Source organism: Podarcis filfolensis (genome assembly GCF_964270895.1).
Source record: "Podarcis filfolensis genome assembly, chromosome: 17".
In the NCBI taxonomy this organism is placed as follows: domain Eukaryota; kingdom Metazoa; phylum Chordata; class Lepidosauria; order Squamata; family Lacertidae; genus Podarcis; species Podarcis filfolensis.
Genome location: NC_139621.1, coordinates 9503007 through 9526282, shown reverse-complemented (window position 1 = coordinate 9526282; position 23276 = coordinate 9503007). Strand labels below are relative to the sequence as shown.

The following is a 23276-nucleotide window of genomic DNA, read 5'->3' as shown; positions in this document are numbered from 1 at the left end:
GGACAGCCTGAAACCAGACTATTTCTTTATTCAGTTGTGTACTTGAACCTCAATACAATGCCCCCCCAAACCAAACTCCAAGTCACAAACTGCCATCTTCAAAGCCACAAATCAAAGCTAGTATTTTTCCCCCCAAAGGAGGCTGTCAAATTTACTTGCTGCACACATGTGCTGAGAATTCAGACACAGCTTTGCCATTTGTAAATATCAGGTGCTCAAATCTGACCTTCCCTCTGAACAAACACCAGCAACAAGCCAATGCAACAGGTAATCTGAACCGGTACCTCAAGGTCTGGTTTCAGTAGCAGCCTGTGGAGCTGCCCTCCCAACCTTGGCATCAGTACAGCTTATCCAAGGTTGAGATAGGGAGTGGGAAAACAGCTGTGGCATCAGGGCCACATGTGCACATCATCACGAGGTGCTGATGTGCCCAGGCAGTCACAATCTCACTGCCACCCTGTGATGCCCCGGCCCCTGGTAAACTGCAGCTTCAATACCAGTGTCAGAAGAAAAGTTCCATGCCACCTCATGGTCTGCTATAGTCTCTTTTCATCATATTCCATCCACAGCTAGCTTGTCATTATCATAAAAAAGGTGTATCGCGATAGTAAATGATGATATAGCAAATCCTGAGAGAAGCACAAATGCACTACAGTGGTACCTCGGGTTACATACACTTCAGGTTACATACGCTTCAGGTTACAGACTCTGCTAACCCAGAAATATTACCTCGGGTTAAGAACTTTGCTTCAGGATGAGAACAGAAATTGTGCTCCGGCGGTGCGGTGGCAGCAGGAGGCCCCATTAGCTAAAGTGGTGCTTCAGGTTAAGAACGGTTTCAGGTTAAGAATGGACCTCTGGAACGAATTAAGTACTTAACCCGAGGTACCACTGTACAGTTCCAGGCCTGTGATCCATTCACCATCTACCAAAAGCTCCTTAAGGCCTCCACAGCCACTGCCGGATTTACGTATAAGCTAAACAAGCTATAGCTTAGGGCCCCACTCTCTTGGGGGGGCCCAAAAAATGAAAGGGGAAAAACCCTGGATGTACATTTCCAAATATAAGATATAAAACAAATAAAATAAAACCTACAAACAACAAGAGTGTTTTGTGTTGTGTAGGCTCTTATGATGGAAGTAATGGGCCCCGCCTGCTAGCCTGCTCCCTAAAATATCACCGGTTTGCTCATTTCTATATATAGGGTACCTACATTCTGCATGGACTGGGTGCATGGCAACATGTGCAAATGGCTTTAGATACCTATTAGGTCCATAAATGACCATATAGCATATATTCAACATAAAAAAACAGCAGCAATTTGTTGTTGACAAAGGACAGCTGGACATATAAAGGGCCCCATTACCTTCAGTAGCTGAGGGGCTCATCAAACCTAAATTTGGCCCTGTCCACAACAAACAGAGAAGCTTAATTCATGTACCACAACAAGCTATAAATTAAATGCCACCATCCTAAGCATAATAACTGGCCTGCTAGATCAGACCAAAGGTCCTTTTAGCCCAGCATCCTACTAATCAGATGCATCTGGGAAGTCCACAAGCAGGGCTGGGCGACTATAATGCTCTCTGCTGCTGCTTCCTATTAACTGGTCTTCCGAGGGATGCTTCCACTGGTCTGGAGGAGCAGTCAGCGAGGAGGAGCACAGCTGCACACTCAAGCCCTCCTGGCAGATGAGTTCCTGCCATTTGCCAAGGAGGATCGGGGGCGGGACGAGGGCTACACAGTGCCAACCTTTCCACTGCTTCACTCCTCTTCCTCCTCATAAGTAGCAGTCACTTTGCTACCAGGAAGCCATCCACCACCGCTACTAAGTGCTCCTGAGATTCAATATGGCCCCTCTGCCTAGCGACTGAAAAATCTCCATGGATTTCTCTAATCCCAGTTTAAAGCCAGCTAACCGGGTGCCAATTGCCACTTTTTTATGGCAGCAAATTCCAATTATTGTTATTGTTGTTGTTGTTTGTTGTCACCCCACCCATCTGGTTGGGTTTCCCGAGCCACTCTGTGCGGCTCCCAACAGAATATTAAAAACACGATAAACCATCAAACATTAAAAACTTCCCTGAACAACTCTGCCTTCAGATGTCTTCTAAAACTCAGATCATTGTTTATTTCTTGGACATCTGATGGGAGGGTGTTCCACAGGGCGGGTGCCACTACTGAGAAGGCCCTCTGCCTGGTTCCCTGTAACCTCACTTCTCGAAGTGAGGGAACCGCCAGAAGGCCCACGGACCTGGACCTCAGTGTCTGGGCAGAACGATGGGGGTGGAGATGCTCCTTCAGGTATACTGGGACGAGGCTGTTTAGGGCTTTAAAGGTCAGCACCTACTATGCCAAACATATTTACCTCATTCATGGGTTTGGGTCTCCAGGCCTCTTTTTCCACAGCTGCCGCCTTATGGCGTTGACGTTTTTACTGAGCTATCTGCCACAATTTCAATTTAAGTCACTGCCGCTTCTGACTCCATCACTGTACATGGAGTTCTGGAGTTCTGTTTGCCCCAATGTACCTCACTTTACGCTATCCCACTCGCCATTTGGTTGACCATCAACTCAGTTTGAATGGAACCAGTTGGAGCTCTTCAAAAACTGCTTGGTTTCATTATTATTATTATTATTATTATTATTATTATTATTATCATCATCATCATCATTATCATCATCATCATCGTCATCGTTATCATCATCATCATCATCATCATCATACTGTGGCTTATCGTGATGTCTGAGTCAAACCGGAGCCAAGATCTCTCCCTCTCCCCACCCCCCACCGCCATATTGTCTTACCTGTGATTTTGTCTCTAACCAGCTTGCAGGATTCAATCTCTCCGATACTTCCAAAGAGGCTCTTGAATTCTTCCTGTGTCATGTTCTGGGGTAGGTAGTTGACTATGAGGTTAGTTTTGGAGTCATCAGTGGCGCCATTGGCACTAATCAGTGGCCCATTGGGGAGGGAACTGTTGCTTGTGGGACCATTGGACACTTGGGTCTCCATTGTGCTGATTATCTGCTGAAAACAAGAGGGAGTGGGGGGAGGGGGTTACTGTTATGAAGGAACTGAAAGCAGAACCCAACAATCTGTGTCAGGCTTGGGTGTTTCTGCTTGAAACTACAAGGATGTCGGGATGGGAAGGGTCTGGTTGGCCATAGGTTTGTCTGGATGGATCAGGGTTCCTGTTCTGAACCATCCAGAAGTTCCTTTGACAAGCTTTGTTTTGTTGGAGAGGCATTTTGCCTGCTGGCTACTCAGGTACCACTTATCCCACTGAGCCAAGATGTAAGGGATGAATACATGTGAGGTGCAGCACACAAAAGGCATTCTACAACTATTTATTACTGAATTTGCACTTATTTTTATTTATAGCCCATTCCATGTCAAGGGCCCAGGACAGGAGACAATACATTAAATCACAACACACACACCCTCAAGTTACACAGGTTAAATGGCATATTCCCTGGTCATCAAAAGCCCATTTAAACAAACAAAGCAGTATTGTTTTTCAAAGCAAAGTTGTCAGGGAATGCTGGAGTTGAGGACAGAAATGGAGAACACCCTCCCCCATTAATAAATGCACCAGCCATGAAGAAATGTCAGGTCAGCTGAGCCACATGTTTGCTTCCTTACACACACAACCAAGGTTACCAACCCTGCTATAACCCTGTGGGATCTGGAACACCGAGCAATACAGTCCTGAAAGCCATTTTCAACACGGGGTGGAACTGCAGAGGTATGAAGTGATGATTTAAAAGTGTGGGGCAGAGAGCCTTTGAGCATGTGCAACAGATCCACAGGCACACAAAATATGCAGAGGGGATTCCACTGACCCCTAAACAAAAGTTCCTGGGATGAGTGTGTGAAATAGAGGCAAGAAGAAAAATCTGCCCATTGATCATTTGTATATGCCGATCCACATGAAGTAGGAGAATTTCAAACTATCCCAAAGTACCTCTGACTGGCAGAGAGAGAGAGAGAGAGAGAGAGAGAGAGAGAGAGAAGAATAGTACTTTAATGAACTCTGAAAAGATGTTGGATTGAACTTTTGTGGTCTCTAGCTGTTATGATAAAGATAATAGGGATTAAAATTGTTTAAGTCATTAAATTTAAAAAAAGTTGAGTGGAAAATAAGGTGTTATTTTACAAGGAATGTTAAGAGATTAGGATTTGCTGGATTAACAAGTTGAACTAGAAAACAAGAAGGGGAGGTATGAGGAAGTCAAAGAAACATGTTATTGAAAAATTGTTATTGAAATTGACTTGTTTTTAATATTTTTCTTTTTCTTTTTGTGTTTATATAAAATTGGAAAAATCCATTCATCCATAGATATATCCCACATAGGGACACTGGTGGCGCTGTGGTCTAAACCACTGATCCTTTTGGGCTTGCTGATCAGAAGGTCAGCAGTTCAAATTTGCACAATGGGGTGAGCTCCTGTTGCTCTGTCCCAGCTCCTGCCAACCTAGCAGTTCAAAAGCACGCCAGTGCAAATAGATAAATAGGTACCGCTGTGGCGGGAAGGTAAACGGCGTTTCTGTGCGCTCTGGCACTCATCATTGTGCCAGAAGCGGTTTAGTCATGCTGGCCGCATGACCTGGAAAGCTGTCTGTGGACAAACACCAGCTCCCTCGGTCTGAAAAGCGAGATGAGTGCCACAACCCCACGGTCACCTTTGACTGGACTTAACCATCCAGGGGTCCTTTACCTTTTATGTCCCACATGCATAGATATTATGTTCCCCATCACTACAGTCTGAAGTCACATAGTTTTTGGCAACTTCATATGGTTCAGATCACCATTTTTTCATTTGCATCAATGAATCCATTAATATATACAGTACACCAATTCAACAACCGTCTGTTGCCTAGAGTTGGGAACATGATGGGGAAATCAGTTGCATTCTGCAGAACAATCCAGGCATTCTACAGGTGCCTCCCTCCAGCAATAGTGGCACAATTCAGTTTCCTCCTCCCACATTTGTCCTGATTTCCACAAAGCCTCTGTGCCCGGGCTCAGTTCCCTTTTGCCTTCCAGCAGACTTCTGTTCTGCTAGCAGTGCAATGGCTCCCTGTTAAACTATTGATCAGGCCATCGATTCTGCTATTATCTCCAGCTTCAGGCCAGGATTGCATAGCATCAAAGGAAAATGCTTCGCTGCCTGCAGGACCTGTCATTAATTCTGCTTCCAAAGACAATCAATGACATGCAGTTTCACTATCAATACATATTCTCCCCCAATGGCTTTGAGAACTCAGCGTCAAAAATCCAAAAATAAAAGAGGGAAAGGACTCAGGCTTCCAGACTGCATTCCACCATGGTGGCTGTTTGCACCATCATTTTTAACATCTAGAAATCAATACTAGATGGGTTTCTCAGAGTACTGGTGTGCTGAGTCTCAAATACTCTGATGTGTGCATTTCTAATTTCACCACATCTTGGTTCAAGCTACCTTAGGTTATATGGTGGGAGACACACTGAGACTTTCATCCTGGGCCAATTGCCTTTAATATGATCAAAAGCACTGCATGAATAGGGCCTTTGCTACATGAACTGGGGCTCCTTGGGATTTCAATATCTGAATCAATCCCATGTTGTTCTATTTTTGGTCGGACACTGTGGCCTCTGCAGACTGGGCTTTGAATTGGGGGTTCTTGGCTCAGGTCTCATCTCCCTCTTTGTGAAGCGAGTGGGTTTATGCCCTTTGCCTGAGTTTTTTTTATCCTAGGTACATAAAGCTGTCACGGCCAAGTGCTTTCTTTCAAAATGGCTCCGCATCACACAGCCTGCAGTCGCTCTCCCTAGTTCTGTGTAGCAGCAAATAATTTGCTGACCAGCCTCTACCAATGATTCTGCGCAACACATGCAGCATGAAAGCCAGGCACCATAGTAGAGGCTTCCCTGGTTCAGTTTTCAACTCAACCCAGCCCTACCCTAAAGTATCACCAGCAAGAAGGGAAGAAAGCAGCTGCAAACAGAGCAGACATTACACAGTATTTAAAAGGGATATGATACTCGCCCAGGGCCGATGTGCATGTTCTGCCAGTGAGCATCACCAACAGGAAGCGGAAGCTACTCAAAGCATAGCTGTCAACCATCCCTTATTTGGCGGGAAACTCCCTTATCCCAGCGCTGTGTCCCGCTGCTGTCCCTTAAATTTCCCGGGTTTCATGCTCGCCCGGCTTGGGAGGGAAGCAGCGGCTCGGGGTCCTCCGCCGTGCGAGAGAGAGCGCGCTGGCGCCGTCGTCCTGGCGCGAGGAGTTCCATCACCCCTTCCCTGCCCAAGAGAGAGGGGTGAGGAAGACTCTCACCCATGCTGCCCGTGAGCCCGGAGGCGGTGGTGGCAGCTGAGGAGGCGGCCTGAGGGAGGAGAAAGAGGAGGGGATGGGGAGGGACGCAGAAGGGCGGTGCTTCAGCGGCCGCTGCCGCGCCGCACCCGCCTCATGCCGGATTGACAGCATTTGTCAATCCTGCCAATGTATGAAACTCTTTACAATAGCAAAATCCCTTATTTGGGCTGCTGATCCCTTATTTTCGAGGCTGCTGGTCCTTTATTTTCCAATCTGTAAGTTGACAGCTATGACTCAAAGCTCCCCATTAGGAGTGTGATAGCTCTGTTTGAAACGCTACTCATGGCATTTTTAGGTGGCCACCTCAAAATGTAATCTGTGAAGCAGCCCCAAAATATAGAAACACGCAGATATGAAAGAGACTTAACAGAGTAGCAGGCAGCAGAGACTGATAGTTGTTGTGTGTTTCTGTTGTCTTGTGAATAAGGCCTCGATATGCTTCGGAGAAAGCAATTCATATATGAAGAAAGGTAATAATAATATTTTTTATTTTAAAAACCCAGGAAAACTGAAGAAAAATGGGGCACCCATTTTATCATCATCATCATCATCATCATCATCACCTTTTCCCCAGAACTGAGACTCAACATAGCTTACCAAAAATTAAAACAGCATGAATAAGAACCCAGAAAGCTAAAAACATATAAAAAGTAATAGCTAAAAAGTCATTAAGCCATAATGGAATTAAAACAAATCTATTAAACTACAGATAGTAAAAGCAGCACAGCTCTTTCGTTAAACTGTCACTTGAAAATAAAACCATCTTCACTTGCAGATGGGAGGGAGCCAAGTGTAGCTTCTCTGGGAAGGGAATTCCAAAGTCAAAGAGCAGCCTCCAAGATGGCCGTCTTCCGTGAACGTCCCTGTAAGGGTGGGTGGGACTGAGAGAAGGGCCTCCCCCAAACATCTCAGCGCCCGAGCAGGGAGAAAATGGTCCTTCAGATAGCCTGGGCCTAAGATACCTTGGGCTTCATAGGTCATAACTAGAATCTTATTCCAAAATTTTGGGGTCACAAGAAGCAGCAGAAGATATTGTGGGGCAGCAATGTTCACTTGACCTCCGGTCTATAATATCACGGATGCTTACCAGGAGGCAGTGGTCAGGTCAGGTCACTTCTGGGAGTTAGCAATGCAAGGAGATGAACAACACCATGCAGGGTGCCAGATTTGCAGGATCACTACCCTACAGTGATTCCCAGAAATATTGTGTTTAACCACCACTAGTTCTGCTGCTGCAGAAGGGTTACATCAATTCTGCAATTCCATCCTTTATAATGCAGATTGACTTGTTAAAGTAACTTGTTTTCATCTTGGAAGTCAAGTAATGGGCTCCTTAAGGCTACAAGCCTAAAGGGCAATCCTGTGCTGGTTCCGTCTGCAGTAATGCCCAGTGTATTCAACAGGATTCACTCCCCATTAAGCCTGTTTAGGACTGTAGCTTTAACTGCAGAGTAACTTCTTACTGAACTCAATGAGACTTAATTGTGAGTAGAAGATATGCTGAATCAAAACCATGCTGCAGAGTTATCAAGACAGGTACTTGATATTGTAAACAGGTCGTTCTGGTATCACAAACAGGACCCAGGCAAAAGCAGACATCCCAGCTCAATGGGGGAGGGGGAGGGAATCCAGGCTAGCATTTGTATGCCGCTGATGACATTGCGTGGCTGCTGTGAAGACTCTGCCTACCTGAGGAGCACCAAGCATTCCTCGTCTCCTTATGCAAGACGTGTTCTTATGAGCCAGCACCCTCGTTGCTCTTCACTGCGCTCACTTTTAATTTCCATAATAATTTTAAAAGCTTTGGAAGTCCAGTTTAGACATAACAGAATGTCAAATGCTTCTCACCAGAGACAGCATGCGCGAGTGGGGAAATAATCAAATTATTTATGTAACTGGAGAATGACACAGAGAAAGAAATGGATGCAAGGATGGAGCTGACAGAAGCAATTCTCCAGAAACTCTTTTTTTTCCCTTCCCAAATCCAAACTTTATCTATGCTAGGCATAGATATCTAACTCTATCTCTATCTCTCTATCTATCTTTATCTATACATTAGAGCCTCGTTTATCCATACATTACCTAGCATGTAATCTTATGGTAACTGTGCTAGGGTTTTTTGTTGTTTGTTTTTGCTTTTGCTTTTGCCCCAGACATGGTGCAAAATAGCTTTCAAGCCCAGGATATGTTCTGTGGACAGAGATGCACCAGCAGAACACTGTGCTGTCCCAGAGATTTAAGAGAAATAAGCATTGCCTCCCTCCCGGATGCAAGATGTTCATTTGCGAAGGACATCAGCAGGACCGCCGCCGCTCCTTCTTAATAGCTGTGCAGAAGAGGGAGATTTGGCAGGTGCAGCCTGTAATGCAGGAATAAGCAAAGCTGCACCTGCTGAAATTTCCTTTTTTTACATAACTGTTAAAAGGAGAGAAAGTCCTGCTCTCCTTTGCACCTGGGTACAACCAGGTTCAGGAAGGTTACTAAGTTGGGAATTGATGACTGAAGAATTGATGCTTTTGAATTATGGTGCTGGAGGAGACTCTTGAGAGTCCCATGGACTGCAAGAAGATAAAACCTAGCCATTCTGAAGGAAATCAGCCCTGAGTGCTCACTAGAAGGACAGATCCTGAAGCTGAGGCTCCAATACTTTGGCCACCTCATGAGAAGAGAAGACTCCCTGGAAAAGACCCTGATGTTGGGAAAGATTGAGGGCACAAGGAGCAGAGATGACAGAGGACAAGATGGTTGGACAATGTTTTCTCGAAACTACCAACATCTATTTGGCGGGAGGCAGTGGAAGACAGGAGTGCCTGGCGTGCTCTGGTCCATGGGGTCACGAAGAGTCAGACACGACTAAATGACTGAACAACAACAACAAAAAGCAGCAGAACTATGCATGATTCTTTCATTTCGGGACAGGGAGTCAACTATGTGATGCAGTGATTTGAGTACTGGGTTTCAAATTAAAAAGCACCACCTCAAATTCCCACTTAGTGCTGAAGCTTGCTAGATCTCGAGTGTCAAGCTGCTAGCTCTCAGTGTCATCACTTGAGTTCTAGGATGGAAGCAAAGTTGTGCAGAAATGAAACAAGTGAGCAGAAGAAATGTCATGAGGCTAAAGTACAACTCTGAGCTTCCTGGAAGAGTGAGGTACAAATTACTATTATCAATCATCATTAAATTTGTATAACACCCTTCATCCGAAGATCTCAGGGCGCTTTACCACTAGAAGGTTTGGTCTGTGCTTTTTTCTAGGGGGTACACACACCCCTAAACATTTTGTGAATCTTTGTACTTTTGTCCATTGACTGTATTGATCTTTCCAGATTTGAGCTATAAAATGGTGATTTTCTTGAGTCAAAATGAGAGTACCCCAAACGCATTTTTTTTAAGAAAAGAAGCACTGGGTTTGGTTATACGGGAATATTTAAACAGCGTATAATTTGAAAGGCTCCAGGAAGGTCAGGCGGAAAGGAGATTAGGCAGGAAGGTATTGGGGAGCTGTTAGCTCTCAGTTTTGGAACAGCTACCTCCTGTTTTCCTTCCAGACAAGATATTGTGCTCCCTCAGTTACCCACAGGCTGGGATCACACAGCCTAATCTGGTATCAGTTTCAAGCTCTGGCCCACTTTAGCCCTGCTAAGCCCTTAATTGGGATGATCCTCACTCTCTATCCTCTTTAGAGCCACACAATGAGATTTGCCCCCCTTACTCCCCCTCTCTTGCCAACAAACATATGTTGGCAGGGGAAAGCATGGGGCTGGGAATTGGATTGAGATATGCACACCCCCAGGGTCTATTCTCTAGCCCCCTGTCCACCCGGACCCCCTTTCCCACATGACAGCCATCTGTCCTAGGTTGCTGGCCCCAGGGGCCTGCAGGCCTGGTTGCCATGGCAGCCATTCGCTGTGTGATGCCATGGCAGCTTAAGCTGCTACCCCTAATCTGGTTGCTAAAGGACGGGTGGGGTCTGTAAACACCATAGGTGCAGCTCTTGAAGCTGTGATTAGAGAGCTGAGACCCACACATTTCCCCCTCTTGTTCAGCCCCCTGCCCCTATGGAGATAGCACCCTTTTTACAGGGTACGGGTGTTTTAAAGTCATGTCTGCATTCTCTGCAGTTAAATGAGGTGCTGGAAAAATCAGAACCAGATAGTAGCAGCTGATGAGAATTAGACCCTTCTGTGCCTGAGACCTTAGGCAGCCCCTGCCAGTTTAGACAATGCTGGGCACTGATGGAAAAAGAGCCCGGCCTGGTATAAAGCAGGGGAATGAGGATATGAACAACAAAAGCAGGCATTTTGTTCTACGCCAGTATTAACAGCAGCACTCTTTGCTAGGATGCCTCAACAAATCTTGCAAAGGAAGAGAAGCCACCGTTACAAGGAATTGCTCTAGTTTGGGGTGGGGGAGACATAAAAGTAGGACGTCAGCATAGAATTCTACATATTGTATGTTGCTGCCCCCCAAATAGCCACAAACGTGCAGAAGACTGGCAAAATTCTATAGCACACGTGGAATATAGATGGGCAGCAGGATCCTTCTAAGATCCCGCTCAAAAATCTTAACACTAGTTTTCATTTTTCGCAGCTTCGTCCTCATTCAGCAATGATGGTTCCCCAAAGGTCAGCACTGTATCTAAACAGGTTTCCAATGTTCCTCTATCTACACTAAGCAATGATCAATAAATGGTTTTCAAAATGGCACCCTGATCCTTGACAGCTGGAGTCAACAACCCCAAGATTACAAAATGAAATAGTGTTTGTAAGTGAAACTGCTTTTAGATGTTTCTGTTTTAGCTCTGTTCTAAACTGTGGGTCCGTTTACCACACCGGGGGGAGGGTGGGATATAAATTTGATAAACAGCAACAACCAACAACAACAACAACTGCACAAGGGAGCAAATTTTGTACCTACTTTCAATATTATCTCATGGTGACACACCTTTGTATCCGGCAATCATAAATGCTATGCATCAAGAATCTAAAAAACTATCTAGGCGCTGTACCAAAATATTCAAGATGACAGGATGCTGCCCACGGGCTGACTATGGAAAAATAGCAATACATGCAATGAAGAGGGGGGAAAGAGAAGGAAAAGGAGAATTGGAAAAGGAGACAAAAAATCATTCTGTGCTGAACAATTAAGAATATACTATCTGAAATAAATGGGACACAAGACAGTTCTTCGGAACAGAAGACTGGGTTGATTTCACTAGCAGTTAGGAGGGAATTCCAAAGATTAACGCCAGAAACAAGAATGAAGAAGGGAAAGATCCCACTTTCATAAAAAGAAAGGAACGAGAGCAATACAAGGAAGAAGAAAGACATGACCACATTCTGTTCTTTTTGCAGTTTTTGTTAAGTATTATTAGTTGCTGCTCCTGTTGCTCTGATGTGTTTTGAATTTCATATGCCTTTTCATTGGAAGACATGTTCTGGAGGGGGGCAGTGTGGCTTTTTTAAAAAAAGACAAAATTATGATAAAAGATAAGGTGTAGTAAGTAAACTTTAAGATGAGGGACTGAACCATAAACAGAATATGGAATCTAAAATAAAACCACTCAAGAGCAGTAATCCAGGCAGGGGTGTGTGGTGTGTTTCAGATCAGAAAATAAGATGAAGAACAGGATGTAAAAATAGAGGATACTTGGAAGGCTTCTGAGTGGAAATGCTTCCTAAAAACAATTGTATAATGTAATAAATATGTAAGTAAGGAGCTTAAGTTAGGCATACATAAATCAGTGGCTGGCACTGATGTCCCAGTGGACACAGCAATGGAAGGAAAACCTGTCCACCATGTCTGACCTTGGATGGTCCAGGTGCCATGAAAAAGGGACACCATTGTGGTTATTATTTTTAACAAGGCAAAGCCTACTTTTCTATAAAGATCTAAGGCCAAAGCAGCTTATGAAGCCAAACATTCAAGAGAGAATATGAAGTAACAAAACAATAAAATGGTTGAAATGCACAAAATCCAAACTGGCCATCACACACGCCAACCAAAACAACTGCAAAGTCAAGCAAGCTTGTGATGGTGTGTCTACCCCTCTCTCCTTCTCTGACCTGTCACACCCTCTCTCAGTGGAACAGGCCACTCAGAAATAAGATTCCCCAGATTTGCAAAAACATTTAGTTTGCAAATTCTAAAGCTTAAAAAAAGGGTCTTGTAAGGGTCAGTTTTCTTGCAATTACATGCCTACCTGTCCCCTAGAATTTCCACCCGAGTTGGTTGTGTTTTGTTTTTTTGTTTATGTGTTTAATTGGTCTATTGTTTTTTCCTCCCTGTAATTGTGCATCTTGAAATGCAGTTTTAATGAAACTGAATAGACTGCTCAGTGACTTCCAGGACCCATGGAATGTCAAGGATAGATGAATCACAGAATGCAGAGCCATGGTTGTCAACTGGAGGAGAAACAAACATGGAGAGTAGGACTGGGGGAATCCAGACCTGTTTGAGCTCCTAGCAGCTATTAGTATCTTATATTGGGGGCATGGTGGGGTGCATACCATGAGTTTAAAAAGCCCTTTCCTTTCCAGAAGGGACGTTTGGTCAAATTTTATGTTCTTGGCACACACACACAGGAGCCCAAACTCCCATTGCAAAGGTGGAGTGTCTTTTCACCTTCTGTCTGCCACTGTGACCTCCTGGGACTAAAGGATGGTCTGGGGCTTTTCCTAATGGGGGCAAGGGAAGGGTGGTATCCAAGCCCCATTAAAATTAATGAACATGACTAAGTTAGGTCTAAGGGACTAAGGGACACACGGGTGGTGCTGTGGTCTAAACCACTGAGCCTAGGGTGAGCTCCCGTTGCTCTGTCTCAGCTCCTGCCCACCTAGCAGTTCGAATGCACGTCAAAGTGCAAGTAGATAAATAGGTACCGCTCTGTGTGCTGCTCTGTGCAGCTTAGTCATGCTGGCCACATAACACGGAAAAACTGTCTGCGGACAAACGTCGTCTCCCTCGTCCAGTAAAGCGAGATGAGCGCCGCAACCTCAGAGTCGATCATGGCTGAACTTAACTGTCAGGGATCCTTTACCTTTTAAGTTAAGTCTATTGTTTTCAGTGGGTCCACTATGAGTTAAACTTAGTTGAACACCACCCAAAGAGATGAAATTATTCTACTGTTGCAGACCCAAACCTACTAGGTAACTACAGCTTCTTCCATTTCACCGGAGCAAAATTACTTAATGGGATTTAGTTTAGTTTAGTTTTTGTTTTTATGTGGTATTTGCACGACTGCCATTGGGGATATCAGAAGTGGCACCCATTTACGATGTATTGCTTTCCCAACTTTGAATGGTGATCCCAGAATGGAACTGCAAAAAAAAAAATCCCTTACAGCTAAGCATCCTCCAGACTGTACAGGAGATGCTTCTCAATGTCCCAACCTAGTGACACCCATTTGCAATGCAGAGGGAAGCAGGCCAGGCTGGAGGAGGGATTTAGACTGCAGGGGCCAGAAGCCTCGGAAGCTCACCAGGAAGCATCGGATGCAGATCCAAACCATCCCAGAGGTAAGCGCACATCCCTGAATTAAATTGGACAGCTGCATCACGCTGCCATCTCCCAGCCGAGTTCATCAGCTGACAGAGACAATTGTGGAGGAGGAAATATTGAGGGCCATGTCTGCCAAGTGGAGTCCCACCTCCGCCCCACTCCCACCTGCATCGTGCAACCAGAGCAGTGCACTATAGAACCCCTTGCAATTCAGAGAGGAAGTCAGGAGCCAACACAAAGACACCAGAAATCTGGGTCGGAGGTATGATGGAGTAGTTTTTTAAATATATATATATGTGTACAGTCGTACCTTGGATCCCAAACGCCTTGCAAGTCAACCGCTGTGGGTCCCAAATGCCACAAACCCAGAAGTGAGCATTCCGGTTTGTGAACATTATTTGGAACCCGAACGTCCGACGCTGGTTCCATGGCTTCTGATCGGCTGCAGGGGCTTCCGAATGTTTTGGAAGTCGAACGGACTTCCGGAATGGATTCCCTTCACAGGGGCATCGCAAGGGGGTACGGGGGGGGGGGTCCACCCCAGGTGTCATCCCTAAGGGGGTGACAAAATGCCCCAGGGCAGATCAACATGGTGCTGGCACCCCCAGTGGGTGGATTTTCGTGACTGGCGCAATCGTTGTCACAAAAGTCCCCCCGCTGATCGTGCAAATACGCCCAGCATGCGGCCCTGGCCACCGGACGTATTTGCGCGATTGCATGTTTTACCTGAGAAGTTATCTATGCCAGGTATCAGCTTACCTAAGTGGCGCTGTGGGTTAAACCACAGAGCCTAGGACTTGCCGATCAGAAGGTTGGCGGTTCGAATTCCCGTGACAGGGTGAGCTCCCGTTGCTCAGTCCCTGCTCCTGCCAACCTAGCAGTTCGAAAGCACATCAAAGTGCAAGTAGATAAATAGGTACCGCTCCAGCGGGAAGGTAAACGGCCTTTCCGTGTGCTTTACCTTTACCTTTTAAGAACACTGGCAATGTAATCCTCCTCCTCCTCGGACCTTTTTTTATTTCTTAAGCAGGCCCTTCTCCATTCACGACAGCCCCAGGAAATGCACCTTGTCCCCAAGCATTCACAAGCCAGATAGGTGCATCTGAAAATTCCAGCTCACTGTGTCTTCTCAACACCTAAATAAATCTATAACTCAGCCCCTTGGTCAGGCCAAAGTTTACCCTGTATACCAGGCTTCCTCAACCTCGGCCCTCCAGATGTTTTTGGCCTACAATTCCCATGATCCCTAGCTAACAGGACCAGTGGTCAGGGATGATGGGAATTGTAGTCTCAAAACATCTGGAGGGCCGAGGTTGAGGAAGCCTGCTGTAAACTGACAGGGGTCCTCTCATGTCATCCTAGGACTTCCTGAGCAAACGGCCATACTGAGCAGCGTGCAATGCGGCAGAACAGAGCAGCCTGCATGACCAGTAGTCATGATTATGGAAGTTTGGGGTATCCTAAACGAAGCTCACTGGGAGATTTTGGACACAAGGCACTTGCCACCTCAGATGAATCAGTGGAACTCAGAGTGCTGTTGCGAAGTGAAAACACTGTCCCGCACTCTTTGGAAGAACAGGGAGGTGCAAATCTACATAATATTCATGTATACACATTCTCCAAATACCTATCCTAATGCAGCCAAAACAGAGGGAGAGATGGGGAAACACCGAGGTTTACAGATATACACAGATCCCTTTAAAAAAAAAAACCCCAAAAGAGTGGCAGGACTTCCAAGAAAGTCCAACAAGGACTGAGCATGATCAATAGCTTGAAATGGTTTGGGGGACAGCAAAGCAAGCCAGGGGAGTAATGAAATGAAGTATTCTGGAAGAAGGCATAGCTGAAACCCTGAAAAAGAGGGGGGAATTCATCCAGCAACATTTTATAATAATCAGCCAATAATCTGATGAAGCGTTTTCAATGCTAAGCGCTGTTCCACGATTAATAATGATACGTAACATTCATTTGAGTGTTCTGCGCTCAAAACACTTCACATACTTTGAGGAATTGGTACAACAACCATGTAAGATAAAGGTAAAGGTAAAGGGACCCCTGACCATTAGGTCCAGTCGTGACGGACTCTGGGGTTGTGGCGCTCATCTCACTTTACTGGCCGAGGGAGCCGGCGTACAGCTTCCGGGTCATGTGGCCAGCGTGACCAAGCCACTTCTGGTGAACCAGAGCAACGCACGGAAACGCCGTTTACATTCCCACCAGAGCGGTACCTATTTATCTACTTGCACTTTGACGTGCTTTCGAACTGCTAGGTTGGCAGGAGCAGAGACCGAGCAATGGGAGCTCCCCGTTGCAGGGATTCAAACCGCCGACCTTCTGATCGGCAAGTCCTAGGCTCTCTGGTTTAGCCCACAGTGCCACCCGCATCCTATGTAAGGTAGACAGGTACAATTAGGCCCATTTTACAAATGAGGACAACTGACGAAACACCAGCCCTCTCATGCCACCTCATTACTCTGTGGCTCGGGTTGGCCTATTTTTGAAGAGCAAAAAAGTGAACAGCCCGAGCCGCTGCCACCCTGAGCTTGGAAAAAAGGTGCGTGGGCACAGTGGCAACAGCCCCATGCACCTCTTTCCCCAACTCAGGCTGGCAGCAGCTGTGGCGTGCAGAGCAGCCCGAGCCTGAGCTGCCTGAGCCCAAAAAACCCATTTCCTTTAAAATGTAAAACTCTGCCTGGATGGGTATGTTGGCTCCCAAAAGGGTTTTCCCAGACGTATGGCAACCCTGTCTATGGCTGAAGCAAGATGAGAAGAGCAGGGAACTTTCTAGTCCGGGGTCTTTGCCACCATAATGCGTCATTGCAGCCTGTGGATGTGCTGCTGGCCTCTGAGGCTGCAGCCTGAATGGCAGGACATATGGCCCCCACAGAAAATTTTTCTGGCTGCCGATGAAGAGCCCCCCTCTTCTTCTGTATAGGGGGGAAGAAAGATGCCCTGGCAGGAGGAGCTGGCCCCCGATGCTCTCAATGGGGTGGGGGAACAGGGTGCCTTCTGACACGGCACACATGCTTCAGCTGACAGATACACCCCCCCTCCCCTTTGCTTCGTGTCTTTGTGCTGTAACAACCCCATCCAGCTCCAGTTGCTAGAAATGCAAGACTTTTCAGCGTTCCCTGGCTGGCCCTCTTGGAGCTCCGCACGGTCAAGGCTCAGATGCCTGCGAGGGCATTTGGGCTGGCAGAGTGCACTGAGAATCGGGCGTCCTATCCTCTCCTCCTCCCTCCCTGTCACACAGAGACATACACCCAGCCACTTGCTAAGTGTGACTGCAGAAATGTGCCCTACTTGCTCAGCCACCGAAAAGATGCATAAAAAGAGAGAGAGAGAGATCGCATTTATTATCATCCCAGGATTTGGGGGAGGAACTGTCAAGGCTGTCTGCAGACTGTGCCAGCTTAAACTACCTTTGAAATTCATTTTAGAATCGGGAAGCCTAGTGCCAAGAGACGCTGTAGAAATCCTTCACCCCCTCTGTCCCGCAACAAACCTCTTCATTGCCCAAGAACTGGGCAGCGTTCCTTGAGATCCCAAGAAGTCTACAGTCCAATGGCCTGGGCCTTGCATGCCCAGTTTCACAAACTCAGAAGTCCTGACCCCATGCGTCTCTCTGCATCAAAAACGTGGACATCATCATAACATGTTAAGGTAAAGGTAAAGGTACCCCTGCCCGTACGGGCCAGTCGTGTCCGACTCTGGGGTTGTGCGCCCATCTCACTTAAGAGGCCGGGGGCCAGCGCTGTCCGAAGACACTTCCGGGTCACATGGCCAGCGTGACAAGCTGCATCTGGCAAGCCAGCGCAGCACACGGAAACGCCATTTACCTTCCTGCTAGTAAGCGGTCCCTATTTATCTACTTGCACCCGGGGGTGCTTTCGAACTGCTAGGTTGGCAGGCGCTGGGACCGAACGATGGGAGCGCACCCCGCCACGGGGATTCGAACCCGACCTGACGATCGGCAAGTCCTAGGCGCTGAGGTTTTACCCACAGCGCCACCCGCGTCCCTCATAATATGTTATTGTGCAAAAATAAGGGGGGAATCGTAAGGGGAAAGCAGACACACACAAATGCCCACCCCTGCCACCTTTATTCCTCCCCCCTCCCCACACGGAGACAAGCACGGCATGCAAAACAATGGCCTGCCCAGCCGAGCCTTGGGGACAATACAGCATTGAGTGCCCAGGCGACAGGAGGCACAAGGACTGCCAGCCACCGAATGCTGCTATTCTTACATGCATCCGACACGCCCACCCCAACAATGACACACACAGTTCCCTCCTCTCCAGAAAGGGAAACTGCAGGGAGAGTGGAAGACAATCGGGAGGAGAAGCAGGAGAAGGTTGGCTGGGAGTGGGGGTGGGGGAAGGAGAGGAAGGTTTGCTTCGTGCCCGGGGGGACTGGGTCATTCATGACTGGGCAGCAGCTGGGAAGAAAAGTCAGAATTCCTGGTTCTCTTTCTACATTGTGAGAGGTAGAGCAGGAGGAGATTTCTGCAAAGCTGGACTCCTGGATTGTCCTCTCTAATATTTGAGCATTTAGACTGCATACACTATGTTCTTCCTAGGTAAAGGAACCCCTGACCATTAGGTCCAGTCGTGGCCGACTCTGGGGTTGCGGCGCTCATCTCGCTTTATTGGCCGAGGGAGCTGGCGTACGGCTTCCGGGTCATGTGGCCAGCATGACTAAGCCGCTTCTGGCGAACCAGAGCAGCGCACGGAAATGCTGTTTACCTTCCCACCGGAGTGATACCTATTTATCTACTTGCACTTTGACGTGCTTTCAAACTGCTAGGTTGGCAGGAGCAGGGACCGAGGAATGGGAGCTCACCCCGTGGCGGGGATTCGAACCGCCGACCTTCTGATCAGCAAGTCCTGGGCTCTGTGGTTTAACCCACAGTGCCACCCACGTCCCATGTTCTTCCTAATCAGAGGCAAAATCCACCGTACTCGGAGTATATATATTTTCAATTTTTTCTACACTGATTTATTTCATACACACACACAAGCACCTCAAGGGCAGAGAATGTTGATTTCCTGTGGCTTCCTGAGCAAGGTACTCATGGCAATATGTGCATGCAGGGTCTTCCTTTGTGGCGTGGCTCTCAAGCACCCAACAATAAGCAAGGGTTTGTATTAACATGGCACATTAAAAACGTATCTCCCGAAAATAATTGGGAAGTGAGAGCTATACAGCATGTGGAATCGGGCTTCTGTGTTTCTTAGGAACTCAGATATATAAGCTAGGCACCAAATGGCTCCTTAAACCTAGGTTGCAGTCGCCAAAACGGAATGTCTAGTTGCCATTTTGGAGCAAGACTGCTCTAAAATCTTATTTTTCAAGTGATGGACTGACTGTGCTTGATTCTCAGTTAAACAACTGGCTGGTTCAGATGACAACCTTGAACTAGGTTAAGAACTTTGACAACTTAAAGAAGAAAAGCCACTTGATCAGGGACAGCGCACATACGATATTGGCCTATCCCAACTTTTTTCATAATGGCGACTGCTCCTGCTCAGGCTGCACAGAAAAAAACCTTTTGGTTCCAGAAATTCATTCTGATTGTGGAGATAAAATATAACTGATAGAGTTTAAGAGGGGTAGGGTATTAGTGTGTGAAAACAGTCCAGATCCAATAATTCCCAGGCATGCATCCTGGTGCCTGAGCATCTTCACTTGGTCGCAAGTGGTCGAAAGCACGGTGCAAAACGTTTCTGGCAAATTTCAAACACTGCATGCACCTTACACGGGTGTCACGCTGCACATGCAGCTCCTCTCCCTGCTCCAATGAATGTTAGACAAAGATGTTGTCTGGATCCACCGTCCAAATGGGGAAGGGCAACTGAATTCATGCCCTCTTCCATTTAATATACAATACTACACAACACCCAGAGACCCTTGAGGACAACCTGTCCCAGCAGGTGACTATCGACGACACACAATGAGATCTTGAAACTTGTAGTTACTTTGCTTCTGTGCCGGCATTGCACTGAGCCACATTCTGTAGCCTAGGCATGCCCAAAGTCCATTTCGGGGGCCTAATTTGCTGGTCAATTTAATCCGGCCCCCATGGCAATGTATGTCCTGAGATAAAATCCTTTTAAAAAGCACTGCAATTTTGGGGTAAAATTGAAAAAAAAAAGCTCAACAACTTTGGTTGGCCCTCAGGCATGTTCACTTCATAAAATCTGGCCCTCTTTGAAAAAAGTTTGGGCACCCTGCTGTAGCCCATTGTTCACTTTCTCTTACTTCTGCTTTCATGACACTAGTGAGGAGAAGCCAAACACTATGCTTCCCCATAGCCAGAAATAATTATTACTAACCAATGACTCGCAGCTTCCCCAGTCTTCAGGGTTTGGGACAGGACTGTTAAGTTCTCTAACCTATCCTGCTCTATTATTGGAAATCAAAAGGCCCTTCAAATAAGAACTGCATCTGTAGGAGTTACTTTAGCCATGAGTGACCATGCGTGAGTGTGTGATGATGCACAGTTCAGGGATGGGGAACCTGTGGCCCTTCAGATGTTGCTAGACCCCCAAATCCCATCATCCCTGACTATGCTACCCTGGGGCTGATGGGAGCTGGAGTGGGATATATGGGTGGAATATAAATAATAAAATTATTCTTATCATTCAGTCTAACCCGCTGCAATGCAGCAATCTCAGCTAAAGCATCCATGAGAGATGGCAATCCAACCTCTGCTTAAAAACCTCCATGAACCCCTTCCTGGTCCTAATTAATTAATTAATTAATTAATTAATTAATTAATTAACAAACAAACAAACAAACAAATAAAATAAACAAACAAATAAATAAATAAATAAAAATACAATGGTACCTTGGGTTACATATGCTTCAGGTTACAGACTCCGCTAACCCAGAAATAGTACCTCAGGTTAAGAACTTTGCTTCAGGATGAGAACAGAAATCATGCAGTGGCAACGGAAGGCCCCTTTAGCTAAAGTGGTACCTCAGGTTAAGAACGGACCTCCAGAAAGAAATAAGATATTAACCCAAGGTACCACTGTAGTTGTTTTTCTCTTTGTCATCTGGTGGGAGGGCGCCACTACCGAGAAGGCCCTCTGCCTGGTTCCCTGTACTTGGCTGCAGAAGGCCCTCAGCGCTGGAACTCTGTGTCCGGTCAGAATGATGGGGGTGGAGACACACCTTCAGGTATACTGGGCTGAGGCCATTTAGCACTTAGCATTTAGCACATTCAGCACCAACACTTTGATTTGTGCCTGGAAACTTACTGGGAGCCAATGTAGGTCTTTCAAGACCGGAGCTATGTGGTCTCGGCAGCCGCTCCCAGTCACCAGTCTAGCTGCCAACAATGTTTTGCACTGAACCTCCTGCTAAAGTGAAGATTTTTCTTCTGTTCTGGGAGGTGCTTTCAAAGTGCCAAATCACTCGAGGTCATGAATTCAAGAGGCAATATTCAATGTTAGTCAGACTTATAGGAGACCTGCTGTAATTAATGGACTTCAGTCACTTATGTCAGCTTAGTTCAATGGATCTACTCTTGAGTATTGCTGTGTACACGTTACCAGCTTGAAATGCTAGCCGATCTAACCGGAAGAGTCCGCGACCAGAAGGAGGAGGAACATCACGAAGAATGGAAGAAATTTAATGATTATTTAGTTAAATTTGTTAAGCTAAAATAACTGGAAATAGCGTCCAGATACTTAAAGGGCTTAGGATTGTATCTATGTTAACTGATAAAATAATATGTTTAATACAAGAAGGAGAAGATTTAAAGATGTTAATGTTTAATTTAAAGGGTATTAAAATTGGGATTTGGAAAACCATTATAAGGATATGCAATGAAATTCAACTAAGGGGAAACAAGGAAGTCGTTTTACAAAGTAAATAACTGTTATTTTCAATAAGGTTATGATTTATGTCTGTTATGTTTTGTTTGTTTTATGTTTTTGTTTGTCATTGATATTGTAAAAACTAATAAAATTTTTGTCAAAAAATAAATAAAATATGAAACGCACCTAGGTCATTCTTCTCCTCAATTGGTCGGAGCACTTTAGATGCCAAGTCAACAGGAGCTATAAGTAACACTGGATATCACCCAATAGGCTGATTTTAGCTTTGAAAGTCCTAAGCTCCCTAAGTTTGGAATAGTTAAAGAGTTCACCTACCATATGTAAACACACATATTATAGTATATTAAGAATGATGCATAAATGCTGCTCCAGGTGTTGCCTGCATCTAAAGTAAGATTAATATACTAGAAGCATAACTTTTTCAGTAAATGCATATATTGTAGGATCCACCCCCACCTTCCGAAAATTCACTAGATCTATTTTTTTAAAGGTAACCTGTAAATATGTTTTATTCCCTCAATCATGATTTCCAAGAGAACTAGGTTGATTTCTTATTTTCAAAATTAGATGGACTGCTGCAAACTTCTCTATGTTTTAAATAATCCTTTCCTTATAACTTTACTGGTTTGAGAGGCAGCTTTGTAAACAAGAGCATTGGGGTTGGTGTAGATCATGGGTAGGCAAACTAAGGCCCGGGGGCCGGATGCAGCCCAAACGCCTTCTAAATCCAGCCCACAGACGGTCCAGCAATCAGTGTGTTTTTACATGAGTAGAATGTGTGCTTTTATTTCAAATGCATCTCTGGGTTATTTGTGGGGCATAGGAAACGGTTCATCCCCCCCCCAAAAAAATAGTCCAGCCCCCCACAAGGTCTGAGGGACAGTGGACCGGCCCCCTGCTGAAAAAGTTTGCTGACCCCTGGTGTAGATGATGCCTTCACATACTTCACCCAAGCAGGCCCACACCTGATTGGAAAGGGAAAAGCTAATGCGCTGTGCATTACATTACAGGCCGCCATGTGGCATATCTGACCCCTAGAAGTGCACATGCCTTTACCAGCACTGGACCATGCAGAGACATTTCTTCCAGGTTGGACTCCCATGACCTCACATTATCTCAGAGAGTCCTACCAACCAAGATATCCTGAGCTTTACCGCCTTCTAGCCCATCCCCATTGGTGCTGAGTTATTCTCACGCTTTTATTGTGCATCTCAAAGAGGAAGCCTTCAAAGTGTATGTACTTAACAGCTCCATTCCGGGAACCTTGTGATTATGCGAAAAATCGCACCTTATTTTTAAAAGCAACGTCTTCTATTCTTCACCCTTGTTTTAGTGGGGGAAAGCCTGGAAGAAGAAGAAGAGGAGGAGGAGGAGGAGGAGGAGGAGGAGGAGGAGGAAGAAGAAGAAGAAGAAGAAGAAGAAGAAGAAGAAGAAGAAGAAGAAGAGGAGGAGGAGAGGAGGAGGAGGAGGAGGAGGAAGATGATGGTGAAGAAGAAGAAGAGGAAAAAGAGAAAGAGGAAGAAGAAGAAGATGATGAAGAAGAAGAAGAGGAAGAAGAGGAGGAG

At 45.9% G+C, this 23276-nt stretch overlaps 1 protein-coding gene and 1 long non-coding RNA gene across 8 annotated transcripts in view; one reads left to right on the top strand and one right to left on the bottom strand.

Moving 5' to 3' along the window:
• The window catches only part of ELAVL3 (ELAV like RNA binding protein 3), a 77076-nt gene that overhangs the window by 31198 nt on the left and 22602 nt on the right, over nt 1-23276 (bottom strand). For 6 of the 7 annotated variants that reach the window (XM_083593780.1, XM_083593777.1, XM_083593783.1 and 3 more), the window contains exon 2: nt 2809-3031. In XM_083593780.1, the coding sequence (XP_083449906.1) occupies nt 2809-3031 (223 nt within the window). The remainder of the gene's footprint in view (nt 1-2808; nt 3032-23276) is intronic. The other variant, XM_083593778.1, reaches the window with a different exon arrangement.
• On the top strand, nt 2788-11138 carry LOC310753112. The gene is made up of 2 exons (XR_014543193.1): nt 2788-2898; nt 10955-11138. It is a non-coding gene; the product is annotated as an uncharacterized lncRNA (long non-coding RNA).